The 16999-nt window shown below is 32.9% G+C and overlaps 3 protein-coding genes and 1 long non-coding RNA gene across 4 annotated transcripts; 1 reads left to right on the top strand and 3 right to left on the bottom strand.

Annotated features, from left to right (window-relative positions):
- The first annotated feature begins 537 nt into the window (after positions 1-537).
- LOC144850745 (uncharacterized) lies at positions 538-1167 on the top strand. Its single transcript, XR_013614117.1, has 2 exons — positions 538-732; positions 1043-1167. It is a non-coding gene; the product is annotated as an uncharacterized LOC144850745 (long non-coding RNA).
- Positions 1168-1434: 267 nt separating this feature from the next.
- Positions 1435-6265, bottom strand: LOC144850085 (porphobilinogen deaminase-like). Its single transcript, XM_078707277.1, has 9 exons — positions 6085-6265; positions 5384-5456; positions 4922-5105; positions 4527-4604; positions 4180-4255; positions 3934-4047; positions 3199-3411; positions 2980-3066; positions 1435-2604 (listed from the first exon to the last, which is right to left on the bottom strand). Exons 1-9 carry the CDS (start codon positions 6133-6135, stop codon positions 2413-2415), a joined length of 1068 nt encoding a protein of 355 aa, XP_078563403.1. The 5' UTR covers positions 6136-6265; the 3' UTR covers positions 1435-2412.
- Positions 6266-7762: 1497 nt separating this feature from the next.
- Positions 7763-9792, bottom strand: LOC144851183 (small ribosomal subunit protein eS19-like). Its single transcript, XM_078708750.1, has 5 exons — positions 9715-9792; positions 9080-9156; positions 8534-8703; positions 8286-8400; positions 7763-7924 (listed from the first exon to the last, which is right to left on the bottom strand). The coding sequence occupies exons 2-5, from the start codon at positions 9154-9156 to the stop codon at positions 7843-7845; spliced, it is 444 nt and encodes a 147-aa protein (XP_078564876.1). The 5' UTR covers positions 9715-9792; the 3' UTR covers positions 7763-7842.
- A 902-nt stretch (positions 9793-10694) lies between these two features.
- LOC144850034 (vesicular glutamate transporter 3-like) lies at positions 10695-16056 on the bottom strand. Its single transcript, XM_078707196.1, has 10 exons — positions 15792-16056; positions 15314-15465; positions 14441-14674; positions 14162-14249; positions 13859-13954; positions 13398-13522; positions 13140-13289; positions 12555-12687; positions 11929-12170; positions 10695-11310 (listed from the first exon to the last, which is right to left on the bottom strand). Exons 1-10 carry the CDS (start codon positions 15841-15843, stop codon positions 11149-11151), a joined length of 1434 nt encoding a protein of 477 aa, XP_078563322.1. The 5' UTR covers positions 15844-16056; the 3' UTR covers positions 10695-11148.
- Positions 16057-16999: the final 943 nt, after the last annotated feature.

Raw genomic sequence — 16999 nt, 5'->3', positions numbered from 1 at the left:
GGCTACTAAACTTTAATATACATGTTAAATGCTGGTAAACATGGTCTAAAATGAATGCATTGACCATATTATCCACGAAGTTTAATTTTGTAAAAGTTATCTACAATTTTGCGTGTGGGATTCAGATTTATGTTTCATTAAATTCCAAATCATGTCTATTGTCTATTGGGTACATTGAAGGAAGTATCTTCACCAGTGTGACACTAAACGAAGAGACGAATTTAACCCGGACTTTTCAGAAGCCCTTTTAAAACTTTCGCCACCAAAGGTATGTTTCTTTAAATTCTAATTCATATTGTAGGTTGTAATGTACAGTTTAACTACAAATCATCAACGTACACTGTAATAACCACCAAACCAAATAAGATGTTGACCTGGGTAAACATCAGTGAGATCTGCAAATCATCTGGTGGTTATCTGGCGAGCCTCACGTCAGTAAATGAAACAGAAGCTGTCATGGAGTTCGTAACAGAGCAATGTAGGGATGATGGTATATACATGATTGGGCTTTCACGGCAATCCGGATTAGAACGTAACGTATCAAAAAACTGGATATGGGAAACTGGAGAAGTCTTCACTGGAGACATACGCTGGAGGATCCGAACATACCAAACTTAATTTTTAGTGGAGTCAGAATTCACATAAGAAAAAACAAACCACCCCAACTTCGGGATTTTAATGCAGAAAAATCGTTACGGAATAAGTATATTTGTGAATTTAAAAAACGATTAGGTATGTAGGCGTATAAAGTAAAAACTCTTGCTGTTATAGATCAGTATTTTCCCAAAAGGCCATATACATGGCTGCAGTCGCATGCTCAAGTTAGTGTTTACCGACCGACATAGTGAGCTGTAGAACAGAAAGATCGTTGAATTACTGTATTTTGTAAAAATCGGCATTGTATTTTTTGTGTATGTGCGTGTTTATTACCTTTGTTTATTTTCTGTTTTTCTTTGTTTAAAGTCATGCTTAATATTTATATGTATTAATTTGATTTTTTTTTTGGGAGGACGTATCGTTTTCTAATTTTTTGTTTTCTTAGATGCAAACTCCGCACCAAACACATGCTATGAAACATTACGTCAGTGTGTACGTTGTCGTCGACCTGGCAATTACAAGAAACTGAAATGATGATACCTCACAGGAAAATCCAAGTATACGTTTTCACAGTGTGTTGGGTACGGTGTAATAATATGTAAACGCCGTGTAAAAAAAATAGAACTGCGCAATTTATGTGCAGATACCGCTGTCTTAGGCGGCCTATATCGATGTCGACGTCTGTAAATAGGCCTATAACATGAGAAAAGCCTCAGATATAACCGTCTTTTCCCTTTTTGACGTACGGTAAAATGTTTGCATGTGTTAATTAGGTTGGTTACACATCTATTGTAAATTATATTGCAAGCAACAAGTAGTGTAAGTCTACATACTTGCAGTTTAAAGAGAAAATATAGAGTTTCACATATTTTGGAATGCTTTCGGAACTTTATAATATATTCTTAGCAAATATAGAATCGCAATACTTATCACATTATTAATTGAGACGTTGCAACGTATTGGCAAAACTCAACATTAACATATAAAGCTCTGTGTGTTATATAAATATAAATATCCATATATTTGCAGAAAATGGCAGAATATGTGGAATTGTATTGGAATGTTTCATAATTCGGAATATTGAATGCAAAATTCCTCGTTAAGATTCTTTTGACATTTTCAGGTTCTTCGTAATTAGAATCATTGTTGCTCTATCATAACCCCATAAGTGGCCAGCCTGACCTAGCCAAAATGCACACTTTCATCAGGGAAGAACACAGTCTTCCCTGCTTTTATATACTTTTCACTTCTTTTCTTACCAACAGTAATGACTTGACTTCATCAATGTATTTAACATTGATAACGATTTTGTTGTAAGACTCTGCACTGCATCTAAACTAAGTACAAGTTACATACACATTTACATTTCACAAATTTATCGGGATGTACGAAAAAGCGGTGTTAAATCAATGCGTTAGAATAGGACAAGATGGCCGACCAAACTTAGTTTGTCCCAAGCGCAGTCTGAAATGTGACGTCATCACTTTTTATCCCTATACTACTGTATCTGATTCTTTGTACTTTGTATCTTAGGAAAGTTCCTCGATACAATGTCACGTAATGTAATACCTGTATTTAAATGATGGTCGTTTTAAAATTTGTGTAATAAAAAGGTTATATTATACTATGTGACAATGAATTTATGAATTTTCAAATTATCATTTGCATTTAAATCAGCTGTAATACTATGACATAGATCAATACATTCACAACATAACAACATTTATCATCACAAAACAGTAAATTTGTACCCTATCTTATCCTCAATCTTCTTATCCAACCCATTTATATGTTTCTCCATAAAATGATATCTCATCACAGCGGCTTCTGTTGAACATTTTGTATATTTTCTTTGTGAGCAGCTTCGAGGATCTCTCTACCTCCATTTTCCAAAATCTTGATGGCCAGATCAGTCCCCAAATCCTCCACAGCTTTTAATGCTTCACTGCACTTGCCAGGAGCCACTATACTTGAATATACTTGTTTATTATCAGATTCTCGGATTTCCTTCAAAGTTTTAAAAATATATTATAAATATCTGACTAATTTAGTCAATGTTATATAAAACAAGAATGGTATTCACACATTAAGGTTTTAAAGCTTTAAAATGTCTGTTTCTAACTGTATTTTAAATAATTGTATGGCATAACCATCAGTCGATTTTTATCATAAGTTGTTTATTACTATTGATATCATTATTAGTTGTAATATTTTAATAGTTTTTAAACGTTTAAAAATCTGGTATTACTGTATACTGTTATATAGAATAATTAAGATTATCCATCACGGTCAGTACATTGTTAAAACATTAATTGTATTGAGAGTTTCTGGGTTTCAGAGAGGTCCGGTTGGGAGAGTTGACTATTTAAAAATTAGACTTACAGAAGAACTAAAATCTACCCTTGTTGACATTGACATCTTCACGCACTCTGACCCATCTAGACTCAATGCAGCTGCTGTCAAGTGAAGCTGTTATAAACAAGAATGAAATGAATGAAAGTATAGACAGTATTTCTCAGGGGAAAATAGGTCATAACATATTTGTCATTATAAACTTATATGCATATTAAACAATTTAACAAAGAATAAACCGAACATTACCTCGCCTTCTTTAATATCAGTGTAGACTCCTACTGGCGCACTGCATCCGCCTTCAAGTTTACGTAACAGAGCACGCTCAGCTACGCATTCTAGTATTGTATCCATATGTTGTAATTTTGAGAGACATTCAATCATTTTATCATCATCTGCTCTAACTTCTACAGCCATTGCTCCTTGACTAACAGAATACATGCATTCATTTGGTCCTAGCACCTAGCAGACATAATAAAATGAATAAATAAATTGTTTGAGAATGCTCTACCTTTTTGTAGATAAGAAAAGGGATATCTTAGTGGAGTGCACCACCTATGCAATTTCAATTTCCCCCAAAATTAATACTGTATAATTAATATACATTTATGAATATAGAGTTTAAAGACTACAAGCCAATAGCCAGGATGTTTGCAGTGGGAGCTCTTTTTCTGCAAATTGGGGTAAGTACAAGCAGAAGCAGTTGAACAAAAGATCATAGATTTAGGCCTACCAAGTATGTAAAAATAGTTTGCCTGTTGGTTAATACAGTAATAATTTATATAGCGCACATATCTGAAAGTGCTCAAGGAAATAGGGTAAAACTAGGATTGGGCAAAAATTTGTAATGAGTTAAGCCTATATACTTTCACTGCTGGTCTCTAGTTTGAGAAGGGCACTTCAAGAAAAAGGGGGTCCATTAGAACCCTACGAACCCCCCTGGCTATGAGCTTGGACATAAATACCTAATATGACATTCCCTACCTGATTTATTCGTGAATTCCATCCCATTCGTTCAAGACCTGCTTTTGCTAGTACAAGAGCGCTGTAGTCATTGGCGTCATCTAATTTTCGCAAACGTGTATTAAGATTTCCTCGCTTTTAATTGAATAAAGGAAAAATAATTGAATCAATTACCTCCAATCATCTCATAAATATTCAGGTTTTTGTAAACAACGCCTATGACAATACGAGGCAACTCTTTTGTATATTATGTTAAACAAAGGATACGACGTCTTTAAAAGCTAAATGAGGGTAACATTTCTTTAGTTGAGCTACTCTTCTTACTGAACTTGTTCCAATTACACTGACAAAAAAAATAAATATAAAAAAATAATATAAACAATATTGTATATTACACTAAGGAGAAACAAATTTTTTGTTAAAGATACATTATCTGCAATTTTCAATGTTTTGTATTTATGTTGATAAAAAATGCATCAAAATAATGCATCTTAAATGAAACAAAATTAAAATTAGTGATATTCAATTGTTTGTAATAACAATAAAACTATAAGTCACAATTCAAAATGTACAAAATTCAATTAGGCTAGTGTATATTAAAAATATAAACAGACCTGCCTGATGGTAATGTTCGTAATGTCTTCCCAGCATACCTCGGATGAAATACAACTGCATCATGGGGATCATCACGTCTACAAATATGGAAAAATTTAATAATAATAAAGCTCTGTCCAAACTATCAAACTAGTTTGACAAAAAAAGTGTGCCCAAATATGGTAGTGATATTTCATCGTGTCAATATATGTGCACAACACATTTTTTTGTGTCACATAAAGTTTGATAGTGACAGAGCTTAAAAATTGTAATTATACTTGATCAACGTTGAGCCTACTAATCTAATGCTTTACCCAACTGGCTCACAGTATTTTATTACTGGATTAATTTATTTAATTTTTAAACGTACAGGTAAAACTTATAATTCATGCAAAATTGTACAGTAAATGCATACTTATAGACAGCGGCTATCACCATTCCATCAGGCAGTGTTGTTGGTAAATCCTTTAATGAATGCACTATCATATCTACTTGTTTAACAGCTAGAGCTTGCTCCAACTCTTTGGTAAATAAGCTTTTCTCTCCGATCTTAGACAATGCTTGATCCTGAATCTTGTCTCCTATTGTTTCCATTGTTTCTGAAATGTTATTATTATTAAGTATTTATTGTATTGTATGATGATTATGGTATGTATGATTATCAAGTACCATAACATTTCTTAAAAGCTAAAATTAATTTTAAAATAAGACAAAAACAAACCACAATCAAATTAAACAAAATACTTTTCACAAAATTGTTCATGGTTTTAAATCTTCTTAAGATTTTGCTTTTTTATCAAGTCTTCGTTTTATTTTCGAGTGCCAATAGAGTTAGAGTAGAGTATTAGAATTTATGTACAAGAATCCTTCAACTTACCAATCTGAAATTCTTTTTCTGAATAGATTTCTTTTAATACACTTATAATTTTTCTTGTCTGTATCATTGCAAGCTATGAGGAGAGGATTAAAGAGACACTTATCATATCATTAGAAATTGGCTATTAATATTAATAATTTATGCTAAATAATATGAGATGTGCCTTGTATTGTAAAAGAAGGTGTGTCTATAGAAAATTGATAAATGCATTTCCTGTGAATATCTTTCGAAATTTTATACAGTAATTTTCATCTAGGCCTATACTTCTTTTATGACGGTGGTCCATTAAGACGAAAATAATCACTCTTAGAACAACACAATAATTAACAAATATTCAAAAAATGCATACTCAAAAAATTTGAATTGTATCATCAATTAAATTCTTTAGCTAGCTCGACAGTACAGTAGAGTAGGAAGAACCTCATATTATATAATTCTTAAATTAACATATAAAAAATATAAATTTATTGATTTACTATTTCAATAAGTTTCTTTTTTAAGCAAAAATACTGATCCAGAAATTAATCAACAGAATTCAAGCATTGTTAGAATCCATACAAAGAGGTCTGGCTAGGCCGAGACATGCCTACTTCCTCAATCAGTCCAAAAAACGCCGGGGCTAGAGACAACACCCGGCGTCAATAAAAATCTTATCTTCTACACCTAGGCCTAGCTTAAACAAATATATTGCAATAACTTACCTCGCTCTTCCTGGAGCCAACGCGAATAACGTTCTCTGTCTCATCTGCCATGTCCTCAAATTTGCATTTAATGTTTTGGAAATTGCGTATATTTCACGTTTTTTATGACATGTGTTACAGTTATCTGTATTGATATTTATTTATTGATTCGATCGCCCACACCAAGTCATGACAAGTTCGCGGAGTTTCGTAGTATTTAACTGACCTTTACTTCCGTGTCAATTTTTACCAATGAAAACCGACGCTTAACCTAATCTGGAGAGACCAACAGTTTATACCAGAAAAAAAATTGAACATACAGATACAGTATATCCAATTTTTAATACTGTACATCAGATTAGAAAAAATCTTTACCTGATAAATTTGCTATCAGACGGCATGTTTTTTTGATTACATATCATTTACTGAAATGAAATAAATCATGATTTTTGTTTTCTGTGAAATAAAATGGCCTACTTACTGTATTGATGTTTTATGTTTATTCGATTCTTGCCGGATTTATCAGCTTCATATTTATAGTACCCCCTAAATTGTGCAAAGTACAATGCAAAAGATAGGTTACTAGTTTGGCACTTAATTTTGCCATTTTCTCCATTGGAATAAATATCAAAGAAGGATCTAAAAAAATCAACCCTTTGAGGTTACAGGGCATTGTTCTACCATTTTAGTTTTTTAATCGAAGCAAATTCCAGTTTGAAGACCAAATATCAGGATCTGTTGCCGTATTCACCAATTAAAAAATTCTCCAATCCAAGTGAATACCAGGGAAAAAAATAAAATACTGATTGACTTGTGAAAAAGTGAAATGTATATAGAGAATTAATACGCAATTGGTGGAATACAACCTCCTATGGCACCTATTGGTGCCTGGAAAAAGAACAAGAATTTGCTTGATTTACGATTTTGATTTACCTATATAGTATTATAAAACAGATATATTTGTATTGTACCAAGTGTATCCTTGCCGTTTGATTGCTGTGCATCATTTGGGTATATTCTCACTGTTAGGTGGTATATTGCACACAGGTTTTTACAACAAGAATTCTGTTAAATTCGAAGATGGCAACTGATGCACATTTAACCTGTAGTGTGCATGAATGACTCTAAACTCCGCGGCTAAATACGGTCTATTTAACACGACCTTATTTACCTATATAGTATTATAAAACAGATATATTTGTATTGTACCAAGTGTATCCTTGCCGTTTGATTGCTGTGCATCATTTGGGTATATTCTCACTGTTAGGTGGTATATTGCACACAGGTTTTTACAACAAGAATTCTGTTAAATTCGAAGATGGCAACTGATGCACATTTAACCTGTAGTGTGCATGAATGACTCTAAACTCTGCGGCTAAATACGGTCTATTTAACACCACCTTATTAAATAGAACATACCATTCTTTCAACTCATGAAAATATTATATCTTTTCAACTCATAAACATTATTTGTATAATAAAAAATAATCTACATTTTCATGTCATTTTTGAATTTATATACTGTACTTATGAAGAGTTTTTATTGTGGTTTTTGTTTTGTTTTTCTGTGTTTTGCATTGATAGTAAATATACTTTCAGATCATGTCTTGTTTTTGATAATGAATAACACAAGCAGACACAAGATTGGTTTGTTGCTTATTTGCAATGGTTTACAGTTGGCATAAAAAAACACACAATATATTTTACAGCCAGTGTTGACAACTTTCTCTGCCTTTTTATTCACAAAATCTGTTAATGGTTGTTACATAGTTGCTTGCTTTATTTAGGTGCATTCTTCGATTTCACCTGTGCTGCAATCCTGTTAAGATCTCGGTGTCCTTGACTTGTTAATCGACGACCACTGTAATAGAAAAATAGAAGAAAATTAAATCAGGCATCATACATACCTAAATTATACATTTGTATTCATATCTAATTGATGCTTTACATTCTTGTTTCTACATCATTTTTAGGACAAAAAACAGTTATTGTTCAAACTAAGCATCTTAATTGAAAACAGGGTTGGTACATCAGATGAAAACAATTTTGTGGGGGGAAAAACTACTACTGGGCTAAAATAGAAAAACAAATAGACGTCGCTATAGAAAAATCACTTTATAAACAAAAGACATTCATCAAGGAGAGTCTTATTAAATCATTATTGATTACAAATATTACCTATTAAATATCAAATATCTGTCTTATTAAATCATGTCACTAACCTGTTATCCTTTCTCTCAACAACTCGAATTGATTCTAATGACTTGCAAACGCTACGAGCAACATTTTTAGATCCTTTGCAGAAGTGACTTGGCTTTGTGCCTCGACGCTTGCGACCTAGAAACAATAAAATTAAAATACAAATAAGGCTAAATATAATTATGGTTTTTTTAATGAATTCTGACATGACAAGCTGTTATGCAATTGTTATGAATTTCCAGGCCCGACAAAAAACAACTCAGCTACTGACCTCCATAGACTTTTGTCATGGCTCCAACACCGACTCCACCCCTCATGTAAAGGTGTCTGGCTACCGATGCTGCGCGAATGTAGTACCAGTCGGCATCATAAGGGGACAATTCCTTGTGAACACCAAGTTTAACCATGTCAACCCAATCAGGTATCTTCATTTTGCCAGACCTAAAATTAGACAATCATAAGAAAAATAAAATAATTTCACCACCATGCACATGTCAACTAAAGGTCAACAGAGAAATATTACAGAAATCCTTAATTGTTTTTATAAAGAGAGATGAAAATATCATCAAATTATAATTTTTCACCATCAATTTCTGTATTTATTTCAGATAGAACTTTTTGCCAAGGAGGCAAATTTTTCACATGGACAGAGTGCATCCATAGAAAGATTTAATTAGTAAAAATATTATTAATAGCAGAGTAAATTTATTTAATATAAAGGAATCGTCAAAATGATGAACAATTTTTTGTCATATCTTTTAGAGTGATAATTCATATATATTATTTTTTAAATAAATACTTGAAAATGTGAACATACTTTTTAAAGAAGGCAGCAAGGGCCTTAACAAATTCATGTTGGTCCACATCCTTGACTGTACAGCCACCAGCAGACATCTACAACAAATTTTAAAAAAATTAAAAAAGAATTATTATAAACACCAGTATATAGGCCTACAGTAAGCAAAACAGTGACAAATGTGGCTATCATACACATGCAAATCTGTATAGGCTAGTAGTACTAGTAGGCTAACCTAAAAATAATTAATAATAAAGTAAAGAAACGGCTAGGCCTAGGTAGATGCTACAAAATACTTTAAATTATTAATATTACCAGGCTAGTCCTAGCGAATAGAATGCCCACTGTTATGTTTTGAAACCCATTTATGAATAAACCTAGGCCTACATGGTTAATGCGGTAGGCCCTCTATTTCAATCGCCACCCTACGTCAAGCCCATCAATCAGCCGGCATGCTGAGTTATTCAGATTCGTATTTTTATCAGGGCCTAACAATGTATTAGTATTAACACTCATTGTTCAATACTTTTTTGGTTCAAAAAACTAATTTTGAAATCACAATGTGTTTATTAATCACTTATGAGTCTTAATCTAAATGTTTATTCAAACACTTTTTCATAACAACCAAAAATACACTGATGATCTAAGCATCTTACTTTGCTTTTGGTTGCAGTAGCGAAAAGAGAACGAGACGGGTTTCTTTTTACAAAATGTGCACTTGCGCGTTGATAAAGATCGAAACTTGCGGTTCAAAATGTATGCTAAAACAATTACATTCTTATTCATTTGTATATGTAATATTAAAAAATTTGACAAAAATGGTACATTAGTAATATATTAGAGAATAAACGATCATTAATCATTGATTTGATACAATTTTATTATTTAATTATTTTAATAAAATTAAAGCGAATCGATCTGTGGGCTAATTTTTTCACGTGTTGTTGTGCTTCTTTCCTCGTCATTTCGGGGTGGTAAAATAGGTGGCGCTACATAATTATAAACAGTTTCAGTTATGGCACTCATAACAGTACATCAGTACACTCGCAGCATTCTGTTATTTCTGTAAATTACTTATAATGTTTTTTGCTTTAAATGGCTTAAAAAAATTAAGATAACACACTGGAAAACAATATGTGATGATATACAATGAATCGTATAGTCTCGAAGACCTATGGGAACAAAGGAACATGCATAGGCCTACACAACAAATAATTCCTCGACCAAATACTGGCCTAGTCCTATACATGGAATAATGAACTGAGATTAGGTACGGTTTCTTAAAAAAACCACACGACGGAGTTTCAAAAAGAAAATTGCGATACCGTAACCGCACCCGCACCCCGAAACACGTAGGCCTACGTACTGAATAAAAAAATACATTTAGGCCTAGCGTTGCTTCTAACCGTAGGCCTACCCGTGGCCGAATTGCTATTTGTTTTCGTTAAAATTATTATAGTGAGACATTTAATGAATAGGCAAACTGCCTTAAAATGTGACATGTTTCGAGAAACTATATTCTCATCATCAGAACAGAAAACAACACCTAGAGTAGGCCTAAATGTAAATGTCTCACTATAGTTTTATAACTCAAAAGTTCCGTGGAATCATTCATGTTTTCGTTAAAAATGCAAAATTCGTAAAAAATAACAAAATCTTTATTGATATCTATACACATAAAATAGGAGTATCTATATTAACGTAGGAATTGAAATAATATCTATTATAGCCTAAATCACTGTTTTTAACAGTACATGTACTTCAAGATAGTTGAGTAGGCTAGGCATACACAACCTTGAGTGTCATTATATGACGTCATTTCAAATACACGTTACAATAAAATTTGAAAATAAAAACTAAATATTGTTGTACTGTGTCATAAGCCTTCGTCTTGCCCGGTGTTTTATGAATGTTTATATAAACCACACTTCAAATGGATAGCCCATAGCCTGATAAATCTTAAGGCAGGCTATTATATTTTAAGAAGTGCAACATAGGCCTATACTGAAATATCTCACTCGTACGCTACACAGCGTGAGATATATTAATTTCAAATTAATAATTAGGCTTTAAAACCTAAAGCCTATGTTTTATGCAGGATCATCATCATCTATGGATTCTGTATCTTCGTCGTTACAATTTGTCGCCCAGTCTTGTACTTCACCGCTGCCAAAGATCATAAAAGCAACTACCCCAAATATCTGCACACCGGGAACTATACAGAAGATTATTCTCCACTGATAAATTGTATTCTAAGTGAAAACAAAAAAATATACATAGATATTAATGAAATGATGAATGAATTAGGTAATATCGAATGATAGAAATATGAATGCAAAGATAAATCTTAACTTTCATAACCAACGATGAATGTTAAAACATCTGCCTCGTCATATTTCAAGGGAAAATATTTCAAGGGAAAATATTTCCCGTTTTCATTTCATTTCATTATTTAATCGGTCTATTCCAGTGTATACATAACAAAACAAAAATGAAATTGGGGAGACCAGGGTCAACCTAAGTGAACTTAATCACTGCAGCTGAGCCGGTTGACTCAACCCTCAAGTCAGTTTACACATAAAAGACATAAAATGCAGTTAAAGCGAATCAAAATGAATGCGAACTTTTCTAATGAAGGCTGATGGGCTTTAGGACTACAGCATCTGTCAATGGTCTGGGTAGCTGGTCCCAGACACGGGGTAATCTGATCTGACGTGGCCTAATATGCATCTTCTCTGAATAGCGGTAACCAACTCCAAAGGAGATCTCTGATAAGTGGTAGCAGACGCCACAAATAATGTACGGTTATCAAATTAAACAAAATGCACCGTAAAATATTTAAAACTGAAAAGACGTTTTTGTTATCTTACATGTGTGTGTGTAAAAAGACCAACCACGGCTGGAGCAATGAAACCAGTAGTCGTTGTAACGGCGTAAATAATCCCAATTAACAAGCCGGCGTGGTTTGGTGCTATGTCCATTGTATTTGAACCAATTGCAGGAGGACCAAGTCCATATACCCCAAACACCAATGTTGTTAAAACTACAGAAAGCATGACGTCATTTGCAACGTAACCGATTAAAACGAGTAAAATTGATGACAATCCAAAACCTGGAAAAAACGAAAATAAAAGTTAAGGGTAGGCCTAGTGTTTCCGAAAAACATGAAAAATGAAGATTAACTAAATCAGACTACTTTGAATAGTTTATTTTGTAGTTTTAATAAATGTAATCACTTCCGTAGGGAAAACATTTTTTAACTTATAAAAAGACAAAATAAATGGTTAAGTTCAACCAAAAACTGCACAGACTGGCGGTCAGTTTTACTATTTTCTGGTTTAAATTACTTTTTTTTTTCAGGTAAATACTTTTATTATTTTTTTCAGGGGACAATCTTTAATAAGATCATCATAATCAGTTACGCCTCGTTCTTGCAACATGATGCTACTAAAGGAGTTAACTAACCGAGCAATGCAATATACTATTATGAACTTACCAACACAAATATATAACTTCCGAGTAGATAAAATGCTTATTCGTCCACTAGAAATTATTTTGTCCATAATAATTCCTCCAAATATTATAACAATTGAAAAAGCAACATTCGGAGCAACAGTAAGCAGACCACTCTGTATTAAAATCAGGTATTTGTATTGTTAATTAGCTTCAATAATAATCTGTTAATTTCATTTTATTTTTAATGATTTTTTTAAATTTCTTTTATTTCTGGGTGACATATTCAATACAAAATTATAACAGAAAACAATTAAAACCCGGACAATAGTAAAAAAAAACACATATCTTCTCACGTTCTAAGTGTAAAAAAAATACATTTATATTTGTTCTTTTCTGATAACGTGTCGATAATAATTAAAAAAAACTAACGGGAACATCCACCTATCATTAGCATTCCAAATCTTATAGGCCTAATAAATAAAAAGATTTAGTTTCCAAGCCTTCGGGAAGGGACAAGATCATTTTTAGAACTGGTAGATAGATAATCTTGAATTTATTTTGAGTTAAATTCATATAAAAATTAGAACTTTCAAATCAACGGTTTCGTCATAAACCTTATAATTACCATTTTTGTGTCAAATCCCAAAATCGTTTGAAAAAACGTGGGAATATCGGAGTACAACAGGAAATATCCGTATTCATAGCCGAAATTGCAGAGACACAGTGACAAGACAGGCGCTGACGTAAATATTTTCTTCCAAGGTACTGGATAATTCTGCATAATTAATAGTCACATATTATTATTTCAATAAAAATGTAAGCTACTTAGCTCCTGCTTCCTGAGTATAGTAGAAATCAATAAAAATCAGAGAACAGATTTTACCTTCACTTCTTCTGGTTGCCATTGTAATATTAAATTTCTTTCATAGTCGGATATCCAGGGATGGTTGGCTGCTCTACTCGATCCTATAAAATACCATGTCATGCACCATATTGCACCGCACATTCCTTTAAAAACACATGTTTGCAGTTTATTTAAGTTGATTTCTTTACTACATTTTTACAATATATATTTTAATTTCATACGCATTGAACAGCGACCAACTAGCCAATTTCAGGATGGATAAACTACTATTCTAAAATGTATAGTGCTCATTTGAGGCTTAGGGAGTGGAGTTGAATGAGTCGTGAGTTACAACCCTAGCACCAGGTACCAGGTACCGGGATTTGGGATTGGAAGGCAAGCATGTTTAACAACCAAGCCAGTACAGCTCCACTCAGTGTTTTCTCTTGTTTTCTTTCTTACAATTAGCCTTGACAAAAAAGTACAAATAATTTTCTTACCGTATACATAAAATGTTGATGGCCATCCACCAAAAATCGACGATTCCCCAAGCCATGTAGACACATAACCAGTTAAAACTGCTCCAATACTCAGCCCTTAACAATGAAAAAAAATTCAGTCGTAATTTTGTATATTTTTTAATAATTGTCAACTGTTTTAAGATATTGTCACCTGATATTAATGTTGAGTATGCCATTTAGTATATAATTCACTTAACTGATTTCTATGCAAGTAAAAAACGTAGGCCTACCATTATTAATTCATCATCTTATTGTTTATAACATACTGTAATCGAAACAAACCTGATGTTGTAATTGATATAAATGTACTACGTTCATTTAACTGTGACCAATTCACAATGATTCCAAATATTGACGGATACACAATTCCCTGAAAACAAAATGAAATATTAAAATGAAAATTATTTATATTCATCGTTTTACCCAACAGTATGGTAATATTTGACATTCCTTTTGCAACAGAATGACAGACCATCGCTTGAATAAATGTAACCATTTTTGATTATAAAGAAATTTTAGTAAGGCGAGGGGAACTTTAAAGAAGAAACTGTTTGTAATTACCTGACCAATACCATCAAGTATTCTATTTATCATCAAAAGTACAAGATTTAATCTCGCCGTAAGCTGTGTCAATAGCATCATTAGAGACGATAAGCTTACGCCAGCCAATAAAACTCTGAACCCTCCATATCGTCCAACCAACCATCCTCCGAATATAGGCGATGCAGCAAACCCGTAATAAAATACACCTAAAATGAGTTGCTGAGTTTCAATGTTCCAGTCAAATATTTCAGCCTGTAAAATAAACAACAGCCAATGTATCAAAAATGAAATTAATTATGTTTGATGGGCCTATCTAACATATATAAAGAAAAACATTGAATGTGATGAATTTAGTTAGGGTACCGTATAGGGTAGCTATAGGAACTCGATACGCTGGCTGGCTATAGGAACTCGATACGTTTCTGATAAAAGACTCCTTCTTTTAACTTGTAACTGTGGCCACCATGAGGAATAGCTTTCTGATACTATTAAAACATGTTTTCATCATCATCAGCCGTTGTCAGTCCACTGCTGGACGAAAGCATCAGCATGTTTCTGCCACAGTGCACGATCTCTAGCTGCTCCCCGCCACTGCACTGTACCCCAATACTTGTCTATTTCATCTCGCCATCTCATTCTTTGTCTTCCTCTATTTCTACTCCCATTCATCGGTCTCCATGATGTCATTAGCGAAGTCCATCTATTGTCTCTTCTCCTACTGATATGTCCAGCCCACTTCCACTTACTTAATTTGATAGTTCTTATAATGTCTTGAACTTGTGTTTGTTTTCTTTTTTTTTTTTTTTTTTTTACTAACTCTCAATATATATATATATGATTGGTTTATTTGACTTTTTGCAGTAACATATTATAGTGAATAATACAACCTACTTTATTTTCAGGCTGAAGTATTGTCTGGTCTGTTTGGCGTACCATAGACAAAATTATGATGTTCCAATTCATTCGCATAACCGAGTTTAAAACGTTCGTCATAAAACACATAAATATAATAACATAACGTATCGGAAGTCGAGGTGGTGAATCTGTTGAAATTAGACAGTAACAATTATTTTTATTAATTGGACGAATCCATTTATAATATGATAGGACTACAGAATTCCAATGCCATACCATACAAATCTGCTTACAACAAAATATTGAATAGAAAACGTTTATTACGAGGTTTACTATCAATCTGGTTTTACGAGGATTCAACTTAGAAAATCCTTTATTTTTAATCGCATACAATCCGTGAGCAATGCATTGAGTTATGGTTGGTCAAACGCCCATCTAAGGGCCTAATTATATCTAAGTACTTGCTCATAATGTTTTATAATAAAAAAAGTTAATAAAAACATGCTATTCTTACCATTTTTTCGTAGCATTGGTTCATTTTCTCCATTTCTGTTATCACTCACCATTTAGACGGATTGCTTTCTACTTTTCGCAATCTATTGAATCTATTCAAAATAAGAATAACAAAACAAAACCAAATGCATACTGTGTACTGCTCTTGTCGTTCTAAGTGTTGTTCTGCTGTTCTGTTCTGATAGGGCCTACTTGGGCTACACAAAAGAACCAAATGAAGAATTTAGCGACACTAAACTGTGTTTACTGACACGAATTGTTGTTTTGGTGAATAACAAAGACAGGTTTGAGCACCTGCTAATTTACATATATGTCAACGGTTTATCATGGCGTTTCGCAGAACGTCTGGCTGGGAGAGATATGGGCAGCTAATAGTGCAAATATTGTCAAATAATATATTCTAAGTCACCAAACTAGTTTTAAACTTGGTAACATTGTAGGCCAACCAAAGAAATGCCACGATAGGAAATGTATAGAAAACTATGTGTGTTAAAATGAGACATATCGAGCCGGTTCACCGTTATCACTGTAAGCCCAGACCATATCCTTACATTATTAAATGTCATGCTCAACAGACATTGTATATACCTACTTTTCATTAATATTATTAATAAATCATCAACAAACTATGTGGCTAATCGGTTTAATGACATTTTAAAAATTTTATTCTAATTACAGTCACGATTCTTCACTCTTTTGAAAAACTGCTAGTATATTTCAATTACATGGGCCTCTAACTGGCCCTGAATATAATATTCTGAGGCATACCATTTAGTAACTGTGTGTGCAAAATTATGGAGAGAAACAAAATGTTCTCATCGACCACAATGTAATGTAATTATCCTCTGGACAGATCGGTGGATAATATAAAGAAACTTAGCCTATATGCTGCAGGGTATACGTCGGTAGAGAAGGTTTGCCACGGAGGATCTGGTTCAAAATGCAGTATAGATGGTAATAACATACGAAAGCACTGTTCTTTATTTACATTAAACATTCGTGATATAAAAACTATATACAAACAATCATAACTTACCTTTATGACGTCACAGGAAGATAGTTTTCTTAGATAGTTTTTTATGACATTTATGTTGAAGAATCCAATAATAATAAATGAAAACTGAATGACGCTGTTAAACGTCACGTAAGAAGTGGATTAGCGTGCCAGCTTATATAACTTTTATTATACAAGAAGAAAAAGTTGAATTA

This window comes from Antedon bifida, chromosome 8, assembly GCF_963402885.1.
Source record: "Antedon bifida chromosome 8, ecAntBifi1.1, whole genome shotgun sequence".
In the NCBI taxonomy this organism is placed as follows: domain Eukaryota; kingdom Metazoa; phylum Echinodermata; class Crinoidea; order Comatulida; family Antedonidae; genus Antedon; species Antedon bifida.
Note: the sequence above shows the minus strand (reverse complement) of the source record. Positions and strands in the feature narration are given on the sequence as shown.